Raw genomic sequence first — 21,730 nt, forward strand, 5'->3', positions numbered from 1 at the left:
TTTGGTGCTTTGGGGCAGTCATGGATCCTGGTTGACTGGGTTTACCTCCTTGTCTCCAGGGATATCCGGAAGACACGATTGTCTGTTTTCCCTCAAGTGTCACAGGCTCCTGCCCAGCCCTTTCCTTGTCTTTCTTGAGTCCGCTTCTACAAAATTCCCTACTTTTCTTGTCATCAACTGTTCTTGCTACTTCCCCATCCCATTAAGCACTTGCACTTACGCTTGTTCTTATACAAAATTGTGTAACACCATACACTATTTCAGCATTCCTAAATAAGTATTCTTTGTAAATCTCCCACATGACAAACTTTCATCTGGTTAAAATATCTTGTTCCAAGATTACTATTAGTTCTCCTTATGTACTCCCCAGTCAACTCTGATGAAACAAATTACCAGGTAACTTAACAGATGTGGGATTGCTGGATTGTTTTAGTATAGGTTAGACATATATAGTATATGAATGAGTTTGGGTGGATGCAAATAGAAGTTGCCTTGTATGGGCCAAAAGGGCCTACTGTAATGTCCTATATTCTCATGTTCTGCTTATGCTCTTTTTCTTATATTCTTAACATTTATTCTTTCACTTTTGCATGTTTGTGGGGCACCATCCGAAATTTACCGTTTAATCTCATCGTGCATAACAAGACAACCCTCCAGATACTAAATTGTTGCTTTTGCATCACAAGCATGCTTTAAACTGCCGCATTCCACAAGTACATCATCTGTCCCTTGTCTGCCCTTTCATCACTTACAAATACCATTTGTGCTTACGTATATGCTCAGGTTCAAATTATGCATAAGTAATGCATGACTTTCTTTGCAAATGTTTTAAACTGCAACCATCATCATTTACTCCTGCCACACCACACACCAGTAACACTCAGGAAATATTCCAATGTTTCCATTCAAATCACCCAAGACATAGGTTTATGATATTGTATGATATCAAGGACTCTAGAAAAAAATTTCACTTATAGCCTAAGTGGATTAAGTGTATTTGCACAGTTTTCGAATATGCTCTACTGACATGACATCAGCGCCTCATGAAGCACAAAAAGAAACTTGAATAGGAACACAGGTTTGCAACAAAACTAGTACCTGAATTAATATGACTAAGCAATGAAGACCGGTTAAGGAAACACTGCAAAAGAGAAAAGTACAAGAAGTATGTTTGATCACTACGCACTTTGAGCAAGTAGTGATCAAAACCGGTAAGATCACTACGTACAAAATATAAACGAGAATGGACAAGATGGACAAGGGAAGTCTCTTTAAATTGAGAGAAAATAGGTCAAGAGAACATCAGTGAAAGCTGGAAATAAAATGAGTCAAAGATATACAAGCTCAATACTGTACCTAGATAAAAGCCTTCACAAGATAACACACTGCAAGCATAAGAAGAAAACTTAGGTGAGGTACAAGAAGCAAATTCACGAGCAGACTGCCAACAAATTCTGAATGCAGGACATCTTCGGGAGCCAAGATGAACAACCAGAGAATAGGGTATCACATAAAAAAATAAATCCTTTTGTTCAAGTTGCTGCAAAGCAACTGAGAAATAAGATGGTACAAATACATGGTACATAGGGAGGAGGAGGAGTAACAAAAAGCCCAATGGAAGGGCAGTGTTGTTCAGCTGCTTCAATAATAGTTGTCCATTTTTGATGACTACTATCCCCTACACCTGACTTTCCTCCTCAGCTCTCTCTTGCCTATTTAATGCCTGTCCCTACCTGTCCTCATCACAATCGACTTGAGAATGGTCCAGGACGGACCGAAACGTCGTCGTCCCTTCAATTTCTAGTGTGTGGTCTGGTCAACATACTTCAGCCACGTTATTGTGACTCATCGCCTGCAATAGTTGTCCATGTTTTGCCTCCAAACTTCTTTCCTTGTTTAGAAAGTACTTTGCTTAGTTTTGCCTATTTTCTCAGGTGTTTTTTACTGGATTTGGTGGAACTCTGATCCCCAAGCTTCCTTCGCCCCACAGTTATAAGACTGAGGGTCTTGGAAGTGGGCCTCCCAGAAAATTAATAATAAAAAAAATTAAGTTTTCATATGTTTTCTAGAAAATCTATCCAAAATTAACAGATGTTAGGAATCTAGGGAAAAAAAATTGAGATTTGAATTTCCTACTAAAAGTGTGCTACAGCACTGCTTTGTATCAAAAATAAAAACAATCAGTATCAGAAGATATAATGACCAGATATATGCTCACATTGCAACCCAACCTCTGAATTGACAGTACGTTTTAATACTAATTGTAATAAGTACATTTCCTGACTATCATACATAGTATATAATTGCACAATGGGGCTGTTACATTTACCTCCCCATTTAATTCTCCTCGTTTTCTGTTAAGACACTTAAGAATTTTAGGATGAAGTTTTAAAGTTCAGTTCGCTATACTCACGTTTTAAATGAGGATTTTCTTCAGTTTTATTAAACAATAGAGATTTTATACAAAATTTGAAAATATCCTGAGTTACTTTACAATTTATTGAAATATTTTGGTTTTGTTTTATAAAATTAATATCAATATAGCTATAGGTTAAGTAGTAATTGTAATTAAGAAGCAATAAAATGCTTATCTTCAAAAACTAAGACGGTTAGGTGAGGTCGTGGTTTTCTATTCAGCTTTTCAGGTAAACTCAAATATTCACAATACATTTGACAGTACGATTTAATACTAAGTGTAAATAAGTACAATTCCTGACATCCATACATAGTACATAATTGCACTTATGGGGCTGTTACATTTACCCCCCCATTTTTGAAGGACGGGTTGGCACATTGTATTGAGAGAGAGAGAATGAAGTGGACAGGAACTGCCTTTCCTGGACGAAGAAAATCAGAACCAAAAAAACACTGCTGGAAGTTGGAAACAAATGAGTCACAGAGCTAAGGAAGTACAGTGGTACCTTCGTTTTTTAATTTAATTCGTTCCCAGAGATGGTTTGAAAACTAAAACGAATTTTCTCATAAGAAGTACGTAATGTAACATATATACATATATGTATATACTATACATACTATAGTATGTACAGTACAAGTATATATTACCTTAATTGAGGACTCTTGTCGGCATATGGAAGATGGTGAGGAGGAGGGGGGGGGGGGAAGAAGGAGAGGTGTTAGTGTTTGGAAGGGGTCCCCCCTTCCATTATAACGGCAGTGAAGACATTTCTGGGGTACTCTTTCACATGTTTTGCAGGCATACCACTAGGATCTGGTTGTGGCTCACTGCTTGTCTGTCTTACAAAGAATCTGTCTAGACACTTGTTTTCCCTATGTTTTAACTTGTCTGTAGTAAGACATCACAGTCTCACTATGAATCTCTTTTTTTTCCTCTATCGTCATCCCCACAACTATTTTCTTAGGTTGAACTTTACCACTGACTTTCTTGGAACCCATGGCATGATATATAATAAGAACTTTTATATTCAGAAAAAAACAAGAAAAAAAAAAAACGAAATACTTCACAAAGAATTCAAGCGGGCTCGTTACTAGGAGGGAGACACTGGTGAACTGAAGTGTGCCATGTGCTCGGTCAGCCCATAAGTGTATCAACAAAATTGAGCACCGAGACAAACCTCAAATACAGAGTCAAATTTTTCAAAGAAATTGAGCTCGAGAACCGAAAAGTTTGAAAAGAAGGGCATTCGAAAACCGATCTTCCACTGTACCGTACAATATGAATGTGGGTGGTAAGGAAGTACCGTACTATATGGAGCATGGTTGGTAAGGAAGTGGAATATATTGACAACAGGTGTGGTGCATCACCTTTATATATACAGTTTTAGGAGAAAGTACAATAGAATACAGTATCAGAACCTCAGGAATTTAAATGCTTTGGGTTTTAACTGCAAGGAGGGGACCGATGAACTATATCTTAATTCATGTAAGCAATGATAGGTGGGTACAACACACACTTCCACTTGTCACATCCACGTAAATGTAACCACATACGACATGCAATCACACTGCTTATGCAACCACACTACACATGAAAACAAACAAGATGTGCTCGAGCACTGACATGTGTAACCAAACCACAACACACACTGCACATACACCCACCATATGACATGCAGGAACACACGATGCATGCAACTACACTATAAACACAACCACACACAAACACAACCACACTATCTTCCTAACTTGTCTGATAAGACAGCCTACAACCTTTAAGCACATCACATTGTGCAGATTTGCGATCAAGTTGTGTGTTACCTGATGTGTTGTAATGGCTTGTTGACAAACGCGTTCTCAACAGTGATGTCACACGCAGCAGTTGGGCTGTAGGCAATACGACAGCCAAATTTAAATGTTACTCTTTTCACCCACAGCAATAAAATTGCATTTTTTACCTATTTACTGATGAATTAAATTTGTTCTCAGATATGACAAATCATTATAGGTTGTATTACTACAAAATCTTTAAATGCTTGTATATGACCTTTAAGACATGTTTAAATTTAAGAATGCATACACAAACAGTAGTAGCTTAAGCATATGTACAAAACAGCATAAGCATGTGAACAAAGTAGTTTAATTAAGCATGTGTATAAAGTAACTTAAACACTAGTTGCTTAAGCATGTATGCACCTTTCCTAGGCTTTACATTAGATTTTGGAGCTTAGATGCTCTATTGGACAAGTGGGTAATAAATTTCCACTTGTCTGAATCAAAAATTACATCCTCATTACTATAATTACCCAATTTCCCACTCTCATAAAATTGGGAGGCAATAGCAAGGAACAAAAGCCAAGCATTAAATGTAATGAAATGCCCTTTTCAAGTGGGCCCTCAGCAGCTTCCCGATCTCAGCATTGATGCTGCCATGCACTAGGCACTTTTGAGGCCCACACTTGCCTACAGGGAGCCAGAAAGAGAATTTGGCTTTCTCTCTGAGATGAGGGGAAGCTTGATGATCAGATATCAACCCAATATTGAGATAAAAAAACAGAAAGCACAAGTGCAACAAAACTAGCAACTATTTGAAGAAAATTAGATACCCTCAGGTAGAAATGGCAGAAATGGAGCAACTACTATGACTGCATGGTGCATGGAAACACCATGAAGTTACAGTGGGCCTCATCAGGGGTATTATGCTTTTAATGCAGTGACCAGGTGAGGGGGGATGGGGGAGGCTAATTGTAGTCCCAGTTGACCTGGGATGCCATCTGGTGGCTTTATGATGGGGGGTATTCAAGCTGAGCACTCGGCTGGTTGGTTATCTCAAGACACCGAATTTTCTGTTGCTTGTTGTGTTGTGTTTATGCTATCTGGCAAGGCTTCTAAATTTTGGGAGGATCTCTGAACCAAGCTCTCCTCTCGCCTCTTGGAGAGGCATTTCTGGCACCCAGTATGCAAGGGTAGCTCTCCCAGACCACGTGCACCTTCCTGAGGCATGATAAGTACCAGTGCTTGGCACAGGGAACATTTGAGAGGCCACTCCCAGAAAAGGGGAGCAATACAGTGAAAGAAGGCTTTAAATACTAAAAAATATAAATTACCCATATATCATACATACTACTGTATACTGCATGAACTCCACACCACTCATTCCCAGCAGTGGCCCACTACTTCACAAGACCAGGTGTACAGTCCTACTCATGAAATGCCATATACAGTATTACTATGTCAACACCCATACAATCCATAGCACCCAACCTTGTCCATTACCACATCTCATGTGTTGCCCACACACAACAAGGTCAGGAGTCCTTGTGTTAGTTCCTGACCCCCCCCACACATACCCCCACCCCCCACCCCACCCCCACACACACACACACATGCACATTCCCCAAACACATACAAGCACTTCCCTACACACCCACATCTGTCCATTGTTCTTCCCAACTTTCCTCTCCTCAAATTAGCAAATTACCCAGATATTCAAATAAACGTACAGTACTCTTCTCATCAGCCTGTTAACATGTCCATTCAACATGTCCAAACCATCTCAGTGTGCACTCTTGCAATTTAAAATCTTTTGCACCCAACATATTTCTGTACTTCTCAGAGTGCTTACTTCAACTACTCTAATTATTACATTTTCCCCATTTATATCACATCACCTCACCTTCTCATGTGCAAAGGTCACCAACACTACTAGTACTGCTGCATGGCTGCATCTTCTATCTTACCTGTATCAATGAAGAGAGAGAGAGAGAGAGAACCACAGAGAAAGACACAGAGACAGAGACACAGAGATATAGAGATACAGACAAAGTAGAGACAAAGAGAAAGCAGAATCAGAGGGAGAGAGACAGGAGATATAGAGACTGAGAAAGCTGAAACAAAGATTCAGAAAGAGAGAGAGAAAGAGAAACATCTACCATATGATGACCTTTTAAAGAAACTTCAGTGTTAATGTACTGCTCAGTTATCTTTTTTTTTCTCATTTCTCAAGTGTCATCTTAAGTCATTATATATATCCTATCCCATGACTGAAATTCACATTCAAGATAGGCCTATTAAAACTACTCTCAAAGCAGTAAGTATTGTGAAAACAAATACAAGCAGCAGCGAGCAAGGTGATAAGGTAAAAAAAAAATCATGCCAAAATTAATATTTGTCATAACATTAGTCAGAAGACCCTAACAAATATTAATCTGGCAAAACAAGCTAAGCACTCATTTTCACTTCTCCAAGACAATGAGAAAATTCAGTCACAAAACCAAAACAAGCTATGTGAAGCATTCACACAAACAATAATCCAGAGGGGATTGTAATATTTCTAACAAAAATTAATGGCCATTTATAAATTGTGCTACAATTTCTCACAAGACAGTTCATACAACATCTCTACACATCCAAGTCTTTGCACACCACCGCAGAGCTTCTGTTCTATCACATACTCAACACACACTACAGTACTACAAATCATTTATCTTGTACGCTTTTTTTTTTTTTTGGACAACCCTATTAACTGCTATTACCTGATGGGTGGAGTATTTGGGTTTTCCTTTCGATGAGCTGCTATTAAATGTTGGACATTGACTGTGGGGCCTTGAGGGCCATGGCCAGTGGCTGTGAATGACAGGGATGTAGGGAGACCAGACATTGCACTCATACCCCCGGCTGGCTTGGGAAGTATAGGTTTCATAGAGGCCAAGCCAGTGCTTAGCTGCTTACTGAGTTTGCTGTGAGCTTCTGGAGTCATGGACACTTTGGGAGTTTCACTACCAGGTTTGTTGCTACTTGTATGAATATCTATTACACTGATATTGCTGTTGCTATTGCCACCACTCTCTCCTTGGCTGTTGTCTTTTGTGGTCACAACTTGTGGTAACATCTGGAAAACATACAAAGGGAGTGATTTATGAGTTAGCATGCAACAGTACTTTTGATTTCAGAAATGATCAAAACAGCTTTACTGATCTACTCTAATAGTATTAAGTAAGAAAGAATTCATCATTTAATGTGAACGATTTGATGGAATGTAGTGGAGCTGGTTCTCAAAGATGCTTTGAGTGTGGTGGATATGGGAAATTGATGGTGTCTTTTGAAATACCATTAACCATCTTTTCCATTAATGCAGTCATATCTTTTCCATGCAAATGCTTGCATGCCACATGGGAGCAGGAAAGCAGGAGCAGGAAATGGGATGATGTTGATTGCAAGAATAGATTCTGCTAAATTATTTATTACAGTACAGTACCATAATTTGTTATCTTACAGTATGTCATCAATATCTAAAGTTGATACAAAGCTTAAATGACTGTAATAGAGTATAATACTGTTTAAGCATTCCCATCATGACATTTTATTTCATTGTAAAGTCACTTGAAAAGGTGACAACTCAAATTAAATAAAGAAGACTTGAAATAAAGAGAAATGAAATGAACAGAACTTTAGACAAACTCTTTAAAAAATTGTTTAGTATCTGTTATCAGTAAATTGAACATTAGGTTCTACATAGGACCAAATGCTTTAAACAGAGAAAGTACTGCCAACAGAGAAGTGAAAACACAGCAAGGTAAAGCCTATAAAGTACTAGCATTACAGACATTGCAAACAATGTTTCACATGAGCACAATGTCTACAGTAAAAGCTTGAACAGTGTGTCGTTTCACAAAAACAATTTTTGTATCTACCTGAAGAGCTTGTGGCGAGGCAGAACCTGCTATTAGCTGACTCATCATCATCAGTGGTAACTGTGGGCCACCCAAGGAGGAATACCCTCCTTGAGGTAGAAACATAAGGTTACTGCGACCTTCTTCACTGGTTTCCTCCCCCACCTTAATCCCCTCTCCCTCTATATCACCTTGGCCATTCTTCATAAGGAGAACATGCCTTCTTCTTGCCAATCGAATATACAGCTCTTCCTTACGTTTCTGTAATCTAAGAAGGGCATTCCATTCTTCCTCTTTCTGCTTTATCAAGAATTCTAATGCCTGAAAATGCAAGAAATATGAGGAAAGGTACTTTTAAATATAATGATACAGTATGCTACAAACTATAGAAAGTGTACATTAATTTCTCACAAAAATGTATTAGGTTAATGAAAAAGCAACTTAAACTACCAAAGCATTTACCACAGCAAAGTACAGTAATGCATTCAATAAATTTATAATTCTGTACTCTGTGACTACATAACGCTATACAGTAATACCTGCCACAAAAATTGAAAATCAAATGTTCACTGCACTTTGCTAAAACTAATACAACAAACTTTTTTCCCTACCTCAAGATCCCGCTTCACTTGCCCAAGAGAACCCTCAACCTGTGAAACCGAGGTTAGAGATTCAAGAGATATCATATCCTCCAAGGGCCTTGGTCTCTTTGTTGCAATTTCAGGAGCTGCCTCATCTTCCGCAGGTCGCTTTTCACTTCCCTTTGGAGTTGGTGATCTACTTGTACTTTTCTGTGATACTATTGGGGCTTCTGTGGAGAAAAGACAAAATCATAAACACTATTACTCTGTCTTCTATGTTTATGGGTTGATAAGTCACTTGCCTTGCCTGGAAAAAATTGAAATATATTTATAAGAAACTGATTATTAAAGACATTCAGAGATACACTCACCCTTTCATAATATCCTCCACTCATATAGCATTAAGAGGAACCAGGCACCACTACACAGGAGGACAATATTCATACAGTACTCTAGAAATTTTGTGTGTTAAAGAGTTCAGGCTCAAACGTAAGATTTCAGAGAGAGACAATAATGCAATTTTCCTTCTTTTGTCTCTGAAGCTACACGTGGGGACAAAGGAACTTTTGTGAAACGACCCAGAACTTTGAATACAATGTGGGTTTTATAGAAGGACTAGAGTGTTGGTCCTACTGTTAATCCTTTGGGAATGCCAGTACTGTATCTGTATTAATGAGACGGCAGTGAAATATAGATTAAATGGAATTTCTAATTAAGCCTTCTAGAAGTGCAGTGGCATGTCTGTCATTGAGGAGAGTGGGTATACTTGCAAGGTGTGAAGTAACCTGACTCAAGAATGTAGGCAGAATTTTTTTGCAATAAATATGAATGAATCAATAATGGCAGCATCTGTTATCACAGATGAGAGTGGAGATGGTGATTTAGGCCATCAGTGCAGTCCCATGAGCAAGCAGTCATTCTGAAACTTTTCTTTGAAGCCTTCAGAGGTTCTATTCTGCATTTCCTTGCATCTCTTTCGCTTCAGTGTGTACATTCTACAGTGAAAATTTGGGACATGGTCCTCCAGTACCTTCCATGTACTGTACTGTATATATTTGATACCTTTCTCATCCTTTCCAGAGTATGCATTTTGAAAGCTTTGAGATGGTCCCAATAATTTTGATATTTTATCGTTTCTGTGCGTGCTGTACTGTGTATGTTCTCTGTATTCCCTCTATCTTGAGGTTATCTTGAGATGATTTCGGGGCTTTTTAGTGTCCCCGCGGCCCGGTCCTCGACCAGGCCTCCACCCCCAGGAAGCAGCCCGTGACAGCTAGCTAACACCCAGGTACCTATTTACTGCTAGGTAACAGGGGCATAGGATGAAAGAAACTCTGCCCATTGTTTCTCGCCGGCGCCTGGGATCGAACCCAGGACCACAGGATCACAAGTCCAGTGTGCTGTCCGCTCGGCCGACCGGCTCCGGCTCTAATTCAAAGATCTCTCCTGCTCTGAAAGGGGAAGTGAGTACCGAGCAGTACTCAAGACGGGACATCACCAGTAATTTAAATAATATTAGCATTGCTGTGGGATCTCTGGATTTGAACATTCATAATCCATCTAATCATTTTCCTGGCCGCCACTATATTTGCTTGGTTATGTTCACTAAATGTACGCTCGTCAGACATCGTAATTCCCAGATATTTTACATGTTGTTTTCCTTCTATGAGTAGGTCTGTGTCCTGTACCCTGTGTTTATTTAAGTTCCTAGTTTCCAGCATACCTAAGTACCTGGAACTTATCAATGTTAAACATGTTATTTTCAGTTGCCCAATCAAAGACTTTATTAATATCGGCTTTTGTTTTTCAGTGTTTTCTACAGCAAAAATTGTCATGCTGATTTTAATATCATCTGCAAAAGATGACACAAAGCTGTGACTTGTACTTAATTTTTGTCTACTGTACTGTATATCCAAAATAAGAATGAGAAATAGCAGCAGTGCAAGTACTGTGCCCAGGGTTACAGAGCTTTTCATTGCACTTTGGCTTGATCTTATTTGATGACCGTCACACACTGCATTCCGTTTGACAAAGTTGAAAATCCAATGCCCCACTTTACCTGTTATTCCTATTGTTCCCATTTTATGGGCTACCACTCCATGGTTACATTTGTCAAAGGTCTTTGCAATATCTCTGCTATGCATGAATCTCCTGCATAGCAGAGGAACTGCTTTCCTACTCACCCTCAATGCCTCTGCAATGGAAGTCCACCTCTACACCAGCCAAGATGAGTCATCAGTTCTGCCACCTCTCTGTACCCCCTAGGGCCTGGCACAGCCTGGTACGACTTGGCGGCAAGCAGGATGCCTCCGCTAACCGGTAGTTTGCCATCACAAACAAGCAGTTAGCCACCTTCAACTAGCAGTGGGGCACCTCAACACAAAGATGCCGCTAGCCACAAACTAGAAGTTCGCTAGTGGCGCTTGTTACCACCTTGCATTGACACTGGCTGTGACGCTATCACCGCCGGACTATACAAGGGCACTCCCCCCTTAGAGAGCCAGTCCCTCAGTGCTCTTGGATCACCTTAGCCTCCTGCAACGCCATCTGCCCTCAGCCTACGTCGTGTGCTGGATGATGTGGTGGTAAGGTAGTTGTCTTCAGCACATCAGTATACGCTTGTATTAGATTCAAACTATCATTTGCTCATTTGTTCTATAATAACAGTCAAGTGTTCTCAGGTGCCATTTTTGTTCATTAATATTACAGTAAATTGTTTTAATTATTTACTTAATTTCATTTGTTTCCACCTGCGACTTAAACACTGCAGGGGCCAATACTGTAGCAGCATTTTTGTTTGTGTGATGGAGAGCTATACCACCATGGTTCAGTATAGCTGCAATACCATAACCATCACAAATGTCTGTATACATCTGCATTTTGTTTTTCTTCTAAGGCTTCTGTGATTTTGTCGTAGTGGTTGAGTAACTGACAGACAGGATCGTCCTGCTCCAAATCCATGTTGTACTGGGTTATGTAGTTCATTATTTTCCATTTATCTCTCAGAATGTTCGGCAATGCGTTTGTTGTTTGTGATGTGTCTATATATGTATGAACACGTTGTACTGAACGGGGTGAGAATAGCTTGAGCTACCTCATCCCTTTGTATGTATTTTACCTCAATAAACATTTAAATTTCAATTATTTTCCATAAAACTGAAAATTTGATTTGGTTCACTGCTATGGTATTTCATTGAATGTGTGGTATGCTACTTTCATGATACTTTATTCCTATTTCCAGAACCATCCCAAAATTAAACTTATACCAAAGCGAGAATGCATTTGGTATCATTTTCTTTCCCCAAAAAAATATTAGATACATACACCTTTTTTTTATATTCAAGGGCAAAGGTTCATGTTAAATGATCTTTAAATTTAAGAAATTCAGTATTTAAGGTAAACTATTTTTAATGAAAACAATGCTTCCTTAGCTTCAAAACAAGCATAACATGAAGGTGCTACCTCACAGTTATGACATTTTTGGCTGAACTTTCAAGCAAAAACTTTATTTGTTCACAGTGGCAACTCTGCTCTATGAATATCGTACATCACTAAATGCTAAAATTCTGCATATGTAAATTATTGGTTAGGATGAAAAAGTCTGCTCTTTTGGTAATTATTTGGCATGAAATCATGTAGCACCATGATGATAGTGACTGATACATAATGGTTCATCTGGCACCCTGCAAATAATATTAAGTAATACCAAGCTATATGGGATTATATTTAAGTATTTATGCTCTGCTTAGAGGCCACATATGCAAGTTTATTTATTTATATACAAGAAGGTACATTGGGTTTAGGAGAGTACATAGCATTAAATGTTTTTACATTCGTGTAAAGCCACTAGCATGCATAGCATTTTGGGCAGGTTAGGCAACATTAATCCTAAATTCAAATACAGTAGTGCACTGCTCAAATGGGCTTGTGTTAACATTTGTCGAGCCTGGCCTCAGGCCGAGCTCGAGAAGTAGAGAACTCCCAAAACCCTCTCCAGGTATGCCACAGTACTCCATGGGGTCAGCATTGTATGCACACTGAACATAATAGCAACCATTAGATTATCTTAATTCGTCAATTTAAATACTTTTATTTTTTGGATTACATTCTCTTTTTTTTTTTAATTGATTTACTTAAATTTACATTCCATATATGAATGCTATTATATAAATATAATGTCCAGTATTTTTTAACATAAGCAACACAATTATAGGGGAGCAAGCAACACCAAAGAAAGTGCATCACTTAATCAAACGTTAACTGCTCGTAACACAACTGAAATACAGCTCCATGGGGCACTATGCACCATTTGGCCACAACATAATGTTATTAAAATAGTACAAGCAATGCTGTGATCTTTATATTTTTTCTCAGGCTAATAGACTATTATATGTGGTTATGCTAATTAGATTAATCAATTTCTAAATCAAACAGGTGTTTTTTTTCCAAGTGAAGAAAGTAAGTGTGATTTATCAATATCTTGGTGCTGGGATGACAAGTTGGTTTAATTAATTAAATATATTTATTCTACTCTTAACAACACATCAGTCATCTCAGTGCAAGATGGCTTCATTCCTCATGTTGTAGTATAATCAACCACAACGAAAATTTCCAATGAAGTGAAGTAAAGTCAAGAGTAAAAGGAGCCGGTCGGCCGAGCAGACAGCACACTGGACTTGTGATCCTGTGGTCCCGGGTTCGATCCCGGGCGCCAGCGAGAAACAATGAGCAAAGTTTCTTTCACCCTATGCCCCTGTTACCTAGCAGTAAAATAGGTACCTGGGTGTTAGTCAGCTGTCACGGGCTGCTTCCTGGGGGGTGGAGGCCTGGTCGAGGACCGGGCCGCGGGGACACTAAAAGCCCCGAAATCTCAAGATAACCTCAAGTATTCATTTCATTATATGTTACTGTATAATCCCGAACAATTCTCTAGAAACTGCAGCTGTATTTGGCCCCTTTCATCACGCCCTTCCTACAGGCTAAATTATTGGACAGTGCAATGTATCCTGTGGCTGAACAGAACAAATAAAACTTACCTTCTTTAGAGTTTTCATCTGCCGATTCTTCCGTCCCCCTTTCATTCCCCTCACTAATCACTAATTTATCCTCATCATCCTCACTAGAGTCTTTTTCATCTTCACTCCCCTCAATATCCACTTGAGGCTCCTCTGTTTCTTCCACTTCCATTTCCATTTTATTGTCCCTGTCTTCCTCACATTCATTTGTTCGACTTGGTTCGTCAACCGACTCTTTATTACCACTTTCTTTAGTTTGTACTTCCCCATTTGTTAACACATTATTAGCCTCGCCACTTGTGTTTCCCTGAGCAGCCAGTTTAGTATGGTTATCGTTAATGTCTTGCTCCTCCCCGCATCCCGTTTTCTTCGACTTGCCATCCTCGTCCATGCACACATCCGGATCCCTGGCTGCGTCCATGGCTCCGGCCGCAGAGTCATCCGGGATCATACTGCGGTCGCCTGTCGAACAAAAAGAAGTTATTAGTAATATACTAAAATATCTATTATTTAGTAAATCAACTGTAAACAACTAGTTTCAATTAAAGTGTCACCATTCAATTCTCACTACTTTGTAAATAAAGAATATTTTGGGGAATGAAGTTACTATAGGTCTATATAAATTATACAGTATATATACACAAATTATATGAATATTAAATAAACATGTATATATATTTTTAATTGTATGCGATCCATGTGTGCCTTATATTATAGAGCGATAGAAGAAAATATCTTCAATGAGGGATAATAACCAATGTACAGTCATACTAAAATTATGACACTTTAAAGTGAACAAATCCACAAGGGCCGTGACGAGGATTCGAACCTGCGTCCGGGAGTATCCCAGACACTGCCTTAATCGACTGAGCTACGACAGGGTTAAACACTTTAAAGTCTTCGCGACAGTCAGTGCAGTAGATATATATATATTTCCTTGCCAAGCGACTCTCACACCTGCAAGGGTAGACGAGAGAGTATTAAAAGACGCGACCACAATTTCCACGACGGACAGTTACAGCCAGCCCCGCTCCTTTGCCACTACGGGCTCGCCATTACCCCGTGCTACTTGCAACTTGTTCCCAGTAGCTGAATCTAAAACAACAATAACAATCTCTATGAAAGCCGTACCTCTGCAGAGTGGTGTTACTTGAAGGTAAACACTAATATGTAACAGAGTCGGACGCTTAAGATGTTACACGACCAAAGATCACATTTACTCCAAACGTCAACCACCTTTACGGGCTATTCATGCCCGTGCCACCTTGTGGTGGCTTAATCTTCAACAACAATATAATATCTACCAGTAGCAGGGTCGGCCAAGCCACGTGAGGAGAGCTAGACAGCTCCGCCACCCACACGTCCTGTCACTCCGACTCACTTGACGGAAACTCAGGGAACTAACTACCAGGCCAGGATAATAGTTCAAGGTCACCCGCGCCCGGGGGCTTTGACTCAGGGAGGAAGGCCCGGCTATACGTGGCCCGCCTGACATTACTGGCCAATGCGTTGTTCACGATGGCTCCCCTCCTAGAATATCCCAATATTAGTCAACTTCGTGGCATTTCCCAGTACTTGTGAGAACACTTGGGCTATTACCGAGGGTGATGTGACAATACACACACCCCCACCTCATGCCTTATCGAGTATACAGTAGATTGCATTTCTCTGATAAAAATTAAAGTAGTGTTACGAATTTCCATATATCGCGAATTGACAGATTTTATACCGAATACAGCAGTTGTCTAGACTTCTAGATACGAACAACTCAATAGGTAGACATATGGGCTACTTGTGCCAACCTTAATCTTCAACAACCAATCAATCGGGTAACCAGGTGCAAGGCCTTGTGGCGTCACTTTCGGCCCAAATGAGGGTAGCGCACCCTTGCTACCAACACCACCGTGACACAGGTGAGGGCAGACGGAACAACGGCATGTTCAGTTTAGCATTTCCAAGGACATATGGCGAGGCGATCAGTTCACGATGTGACCGCTAATTATAGTAACGGAAGACACGAGACAATGCAGGGTGTGCCGTGTGGTGTTATTTTAGGGTGTGAGCTCAAGCTTGGGGTGACGAAGTCAAGGCAGGTGGGTGGGACGGCGGCTTACTGCGGGGAGAGTGAACCGTGTGAAGCCCGGGGAGGGCTTGGGTGGGGCCCGGGGAGGGCTTGGGTGGAGCCCGGGGAGGGCTTGCCACACCGGGAACTGCCCACGCCTGCGGGAACTGCCCACAGAGCCCCCGGGGTAGTATCAACCCCTGCTCCACACGTACGTCAACACGTATACCTTAATGGTTACGAGACGCAGCGCGGTAACTAGGTTTAAAACCCGTACACGGGTGCTTAACGTCTGAAAGATTGAACCGTAAATTTGCCAGCGTAGACTACTGATCACATACTCCCTGTGTGACTAACCGTCCTGCGAGTCACTTATTATACACCCCATACCCATCATGGTGGTGGGAAGGATTACAGAGGCACATATTGGATTCAGGAACTGAGGCACATAGTTCATTTAGCTTAGGTAGTAACAATTTTGTGAAGCTACCTATACAATATTCTTTTTTTCTTTTACACGGTACATATATCAATAGTCTTTTTATATCAAAAGTGATTCAAGAAGGGCCTACAAGTCTCTATAAAGCCAAGTGACGTCTGTGGTGAGTCAGTTACAGTTACTCCACACCCCCACCACCCCCTGCCAGATGGGGGGATTGTTTAGCGCCACTATGAAGTACACACACCCCCACCACCCCCTGCCAGATGGGGGGATTGTTTAGCGCCACTATGAAGTACAGACACCCCCACCACCCCCTGCCAGATGGGGGGATTGTTTAGCGCCACTATGAAGTACACAATGTAAGACATTCATGCAGTACAAGGTCGCTGCACACACGTATACCTAAATGTTCAAATATAAAAGTCTGCAGATTTTATTAGATAATTCATAGACTCACGTGACTATAATGACTGTGAACAAGTCCAAGAGTAAGAGACCGTGTCAATAACGTCACAATAATGTAATTAGACGACTTCTCTTGTAACAGTACACTACACTATACTGTAGTACACTATACTGTAGTACACTATACTGTACTGAAGGATTTGTTCACTTCTCTTGTAACATTATCACTAATGTAATATTTTTAAATTCAATATTAAACTACGTGGCTTTAATTCATAAAGAATGGGTTTGATGACTTGATTCAGCCCGTCCTTATAAACAAAGGACAAAGGCTCGTTAATCTACCCGCCAAACCCCCTGTTTATGAATGAAAACACTTTACACACGACTCTCAACTGATGTTCCAACATTTCTCAAGTGATTCGCTGATGACCTCTGTTCGAATCACAGCGCTGTAAATGCTGATAATCAAAAATACTTCAATTACAGATAATCGTCAACAGAACCTAAAAATGGTTGAGAAGTGTACAGTAGTAAACACCTCTCAACCATTTTTCACAGGACTGTAGTCAACCCACAAATAACGCTCAGGGAGCAGAACTCTCGAAACCCTCTCCTGGTAAACTCCAGGTAAATAAGTAATTACATCGACTTGAGAATGGTCCAGGACGGACCGAAACGTCGTCGTCCCTTCACCTTCTAGTGTGTGGTCTGGTCAAACTACTTCAGTCACGTTATTGTGACTCATCGCCTGCATAAGTAATTACGTGTCTAGAGCATGATTTTGTCCAGGAAAAGATATGGATGTACCCTGCTGTGAACCTTGCTGATTGAAATCTACATAACACTTGTAAACACCGAGTTTTTTCTTCACAAACAGGAATTGTGGACGCTTAAAATACAAACATACATACATATACACACATGTATATAATACAAAAGATAAGAAGAGGACAGGAAGACAAGACACCCCCAAACGTTCTACGCTCTGTTCTACGACTCTGTTCTGAAATGTTCTACGCTCTATTCTACGACTCTGTTCTTCGACTCTGTTCTGAAATGTTCAACGCTCTGTTCTAGAAACAAATGGGCGATCATTCACACGGAACACCTACGAACATGGCTGCCCTTGAACACCTTAGGCTGCCCTTAAATCAGCCTGCGAACGTGTATGACTCCGGAATGTATGACTAGAAGCGATTGAAAATGTAAACTGATGTGTCCAACACACTTGAGCAATACTTCCCAGCAATAAATTATCATTGGCATACGAACCAAACGACCACCACGTGATCCAAGTGAAGCCAAGGGTAGTTTGCCTTTTAGGCTACCATCAACCTGGTGGACTTACCCCACTATTAATTTAATATATATTAAGAATCGGTCATTGCAGGCGATGAGTCACAATAACGTGGCTAAAGTATGTTGACCAGACCACACACTAGAAGGTGAAGGGACGACGACGTTTCGGTCCGTCCTGGATCATTCTCAAGTCGATTGTGAATGGTCCAATCGACTTGAGAATGGTCCAGGACGGACCGAAACGGCGTCGTCCCTTCACCTTCTAGTGTGTGGTCTGGTCAACAAAAATCGGCCATTGTTAATGCCTCATCTACATATTTATATAATGGGTTACTATGTAAAATCAGTCTGATCTCGTGTAAAGGAGGTAGCTTGAATAATAAGCAAGATATTGGTCGGATGTAGACTGTTTACATAAAAAAAATGTTAGCTTCGTGATCAAAAGTAACCTACCACAATTTTAGATGGTTAAGCAATCAATGGTCGTCACAGGTGAGAGTCTAGAATAATAATCATCGAATTTTGTTTGATATGACAACATCTTGTCATAAGACAAGATGTTGTCATATCTTGTCATATGACAATATGCCTGTCATACCAAGAAAAAGGCAACATTGTCTGAACTAGTTTCTTTTCATCACGACCCGATGCCATAATGTCCTGTTGCAGCCTACAGTTTAATATGGATTTAATAATTCAATCACTGTACAAGTTAAACAAGTTCCACTTGTTTAACGCTAGGTGGAACATGGCTAGCTTTATTTTGAGGTGCAAGGCTTGGTATCCTAAGTCACTAACTTCATCAACACCTGAAGCATGTAAACTAATAGTGCCTTTAAAGTATTTTTTTATTAAGACATTTATGCATATGATATTTCACGCACACGCTAAATAAAAAAAATATTTAAGAACAAATTTTAACACAAAATTCAATCACTTGCCTAATAAAATAACTAATTAAATTAAAATATTAAAGTGATGTTTAATTAGTGATTTGCGCCCTTTAACACTTTGTATAGGATACCTTTAAACTAGTCTAATTCAACCAAACGAAAATAGGAGATCAAATGTTGTTTTATATATAGCGTGCAGGCGGAGTTTGACGTCACCGTGACGTCAGACTCCGCCTGCTCGCTATATATACGTCACATTGTTAACATTATGACGTCACCGTGACGTCATGATAACGCCTGCACAGGCTATGGCTGCTTCTGGTGTACCGTACAGGCCTGGCAGACGAACATACCTTGTCGTGTGTGGGCGAGAGTCCCCGCTAGTAACTGGAGGAGGTACTGGCCCACGTAGTGACCTGACTCGACCTGGGCAGTGTGCGCCCTGCTGACTACCAGACCCGGCGCCCCAACCTCCTCCTCCTCTGAGGGTTGCGACGACTCGCTCTTGTTGCTGGCCACACTCTGCCAGTCTCCACACGAAGCCTCGCCCTTCACACCATCACAGTTCCTCAACACAAACACTCCGTTCTTGACCAAGTCTTCCAGAGACCAGCTGCCATTATCCAGGACCTGCTCACCCTCCAGGAACTGCAGGGCTTCGTCCACACACCCCTTAACGTCTTGGGCTTCCTCAAGCTTGGACAGTTCAAATATTCTCTTGTAGCTGCGAGCGTTCCAGGCGTAGTACTCCATGAGCCGGCGCACTACGTCATCGGTGGCGGCCAGGGGGGCCAGCTGGGCTATGTGGAGCGAGCAGATCCTGGACCAGCGCGTCAGCTCGCGAACGTTGCTATTCCCAAACACATGTTGCAAGGTCCGGAAGAGGCTTGGGTATTTCCACGGGAGGCGGTGGAAAGATGCTCCCACCTTGGTTTTCTTCACTGTGCACGTCTTGATGAGGCAAGATGACCCCATCACCTCACTTTTTCCATTAGACTCAATCCAACACGGATGAATTACAACAATAACACTGGGTAATTCTTGCCAGGCCTATGGGTTGATTAATGTTATTAACCAGCTTCGTTACCGTGACTTATTCTCCGGAATCATGGCACTTTCACCATCACTTGATAACCACACACGTCGAAGTGTAAGTGGTACAAGGTCACAACAGCACGAGGGTGGCGGCAGGTGACGACTGCCAGTGCCAGGAGTGGTGGGGCAGGCAGGGAGAGGACAGCTAGGATAGCCGGGCCACTACCTCGTCCGCTTTCCACGGTAGACTGGCGGGCCGGGGGCAAGATGGGGGCCGCCGCCATGGTCGTCTGGCTGGCAGACCCCGACCCCACGCACCCTTCAGGATCACCCGGGGAGGTCATGACCCGGTCTGACCCACGCCAACGCTCCATGCGCTCATTGGCAGTCAGCCCGAGGGCTGGCTTGAGGGATTTTTTGATTGTTGCCGCCGGAGACGTCTTGTTTACAGTGCACCTCACACTCATCCTGTGAGCAGTAGCGCAAAAATCATTACAAAGGGCACAAAGGGTCTTTATCAGACCTCAACGGAGATTATAAGAATAAAGGTAACTGCAGAAGGTCTATTGGCCCATACGAGGCAGCTCCTATTTATAGCCACCCAATCCCACTCATATACATGTCCAACCAACGTTTGAAACTATCAAGGGACCCCACCTCCACCACGTTACGCGTAATTGGTTCCACAAATCAACAACCCTGTTGCCGAACCAGTATTTACCCAAGTTTTTCGTAAATTATTACATAAACAATTTTATCTATCCTTCACACCTTATAATTACAATGTCGGCTAGTTACAGAGATTGTTCTATTTCAAGAGCTATATATTTACAGTATGTCATACATTAATGGTAGGTCTTATCGCTAATACATAATTGTTTGAGCAATGGAGATATTACAGAGTCATAGGGGAGCTGCTGTTTATTATTAGTCTTCACAATACACTACTTGTTTCTGAATCTCATATGTCGTTCATCTACTGGGAGCGAAATATGGATACAGTGCAAGGATTTCAGGTATTTTATCTTTAGTAATAAGATAGGTTGCCTATCATACAACGTGAGTTTAGATTTAGCTCTAAATGGCTCAATTTTACTACAATCCAAGCTATAGTGTTCGAGTGTATCCCTGTCTTTGTCCACACACTTTACACTTTACTTCATCTAGATCCCTGTACAAGTCCAATTGCCAGAGATACCTGTAGCCAAGTCTTATTCGAGCTGTGACAACATCTGTTAGTCTACTGACTGTGTTACTTGCCCTATACACATGTTTTACTTCACATATTTCATTGTGATGAACAATGGACCTGCTAGCTCCAGTTTGCACTGTTCTACTTTCTTCAAATTCATCCAGGAGTTCTCGTCTAATGACACTTTTAAGGGACTTATTTGATAACTCAAGATTCCATTCAATACTGTCTTTATTTACTGCAACCTTAGCAAGGGCGTTAACTTTATCATGTTCCTGCAGGCTAATGTGGGAAGCAATGCACAACATTTTTATATTTACCCTCTTGCTAAGTATGCTTATATATCTATGTCTGGTTTGAGACAAGCACGTTATTACTTGACTGCAAACTATTTATTGCTAGTAGTGAGGAAAGTGAGTCGGAAATAATTAAGCAGACTACTTCAGTGTTGTCAATAATTTCGAGTGCTACTAGTATTGCTATACTACTTGTGTAAAAGAGGAAATGTATATGTTAATCTCTCAGAATGTTTGGTAATATGTTTATTGTTTGTGATGTGTGTATGTATGTATTAACACGATGTACTGAACGGGGTGAGAATAGCTTGAGCTACCTCATCTCTTTGTGTGTATTTTACCTCAATAAACTTATTTAAATTTCAGTTTCAATTTCACTAGTATTGCTACCAACTCAGCTTGCATTGTGGACGAGGTAGT

At 40.8% G+C, this 21,730-nt stretch overlaps 1 protein-coding gene across 6 annotated transcripts in view; it reads right to left on the reverse strand.

Moving 5' to 3' along the window:
* The window catches only part of LOC123754004 (uncharacterized), a 152,615-nt gene that overhangs the window by 16,851 nt on the left and 114,034 nt on the right, over positions 1–21,730 (reverse strand). For 2 of the 6 annotated variants that reach the window (XM_045736089.2, XM_045736088.2), the window contains exons 1-6: positions 19,141–20,146; positions 13,705–14,145; positions 8,699–8,898; positions 8,109–8,408; positions 6,951–7,306; positions 4,237–4,302 (exon numbers count right to left, since the gene is read on the reverse strand). In XM_045736089.2, the coding sequence (XP_045592045.1) occupies positions 4,237–4,302; positions 6,951–7,306; positions 8,109–8,408; positions 8,699–8,898; positions 13,705–14,145; positions 19,141–19,762 (1,985 nt within the window). In that variant the 5' untranslated portion in view covers positions 19,763–20,146. Of the gene's footprint in view, positions 1–4,236; positions 4,303–6,950; positions 7,307–8,108; positions 8,409–8,698; positions 8,899–13,704; positions 14,146–14,512; positions 14,641–14,987; positions 15,418–19,140; positions 20,147–21,730 lie in introns of those variants that run through there. The other 4 variants (XM_045736091.2, XM_045736090.2, XM_069306568.1 and 1 more) reach the window with 3 other exon arrangements.

The sequence above is a fragment of the Procambarus clarkii genome, chromosome 6 (assembly GCF_040958095.1).
Source record: "Procambarus clarkii isolate CNS0578487 chromosome 6, FALCON_Pclarkii_2.0, whole genome shotgun sequence".
NCBI classification, from domain to species: Eukaryota; Metazoa; Arthropoda; class Malacostraca; order Decapoda; family Cambaridae; genus Procambarus; species Procambarus clarkii.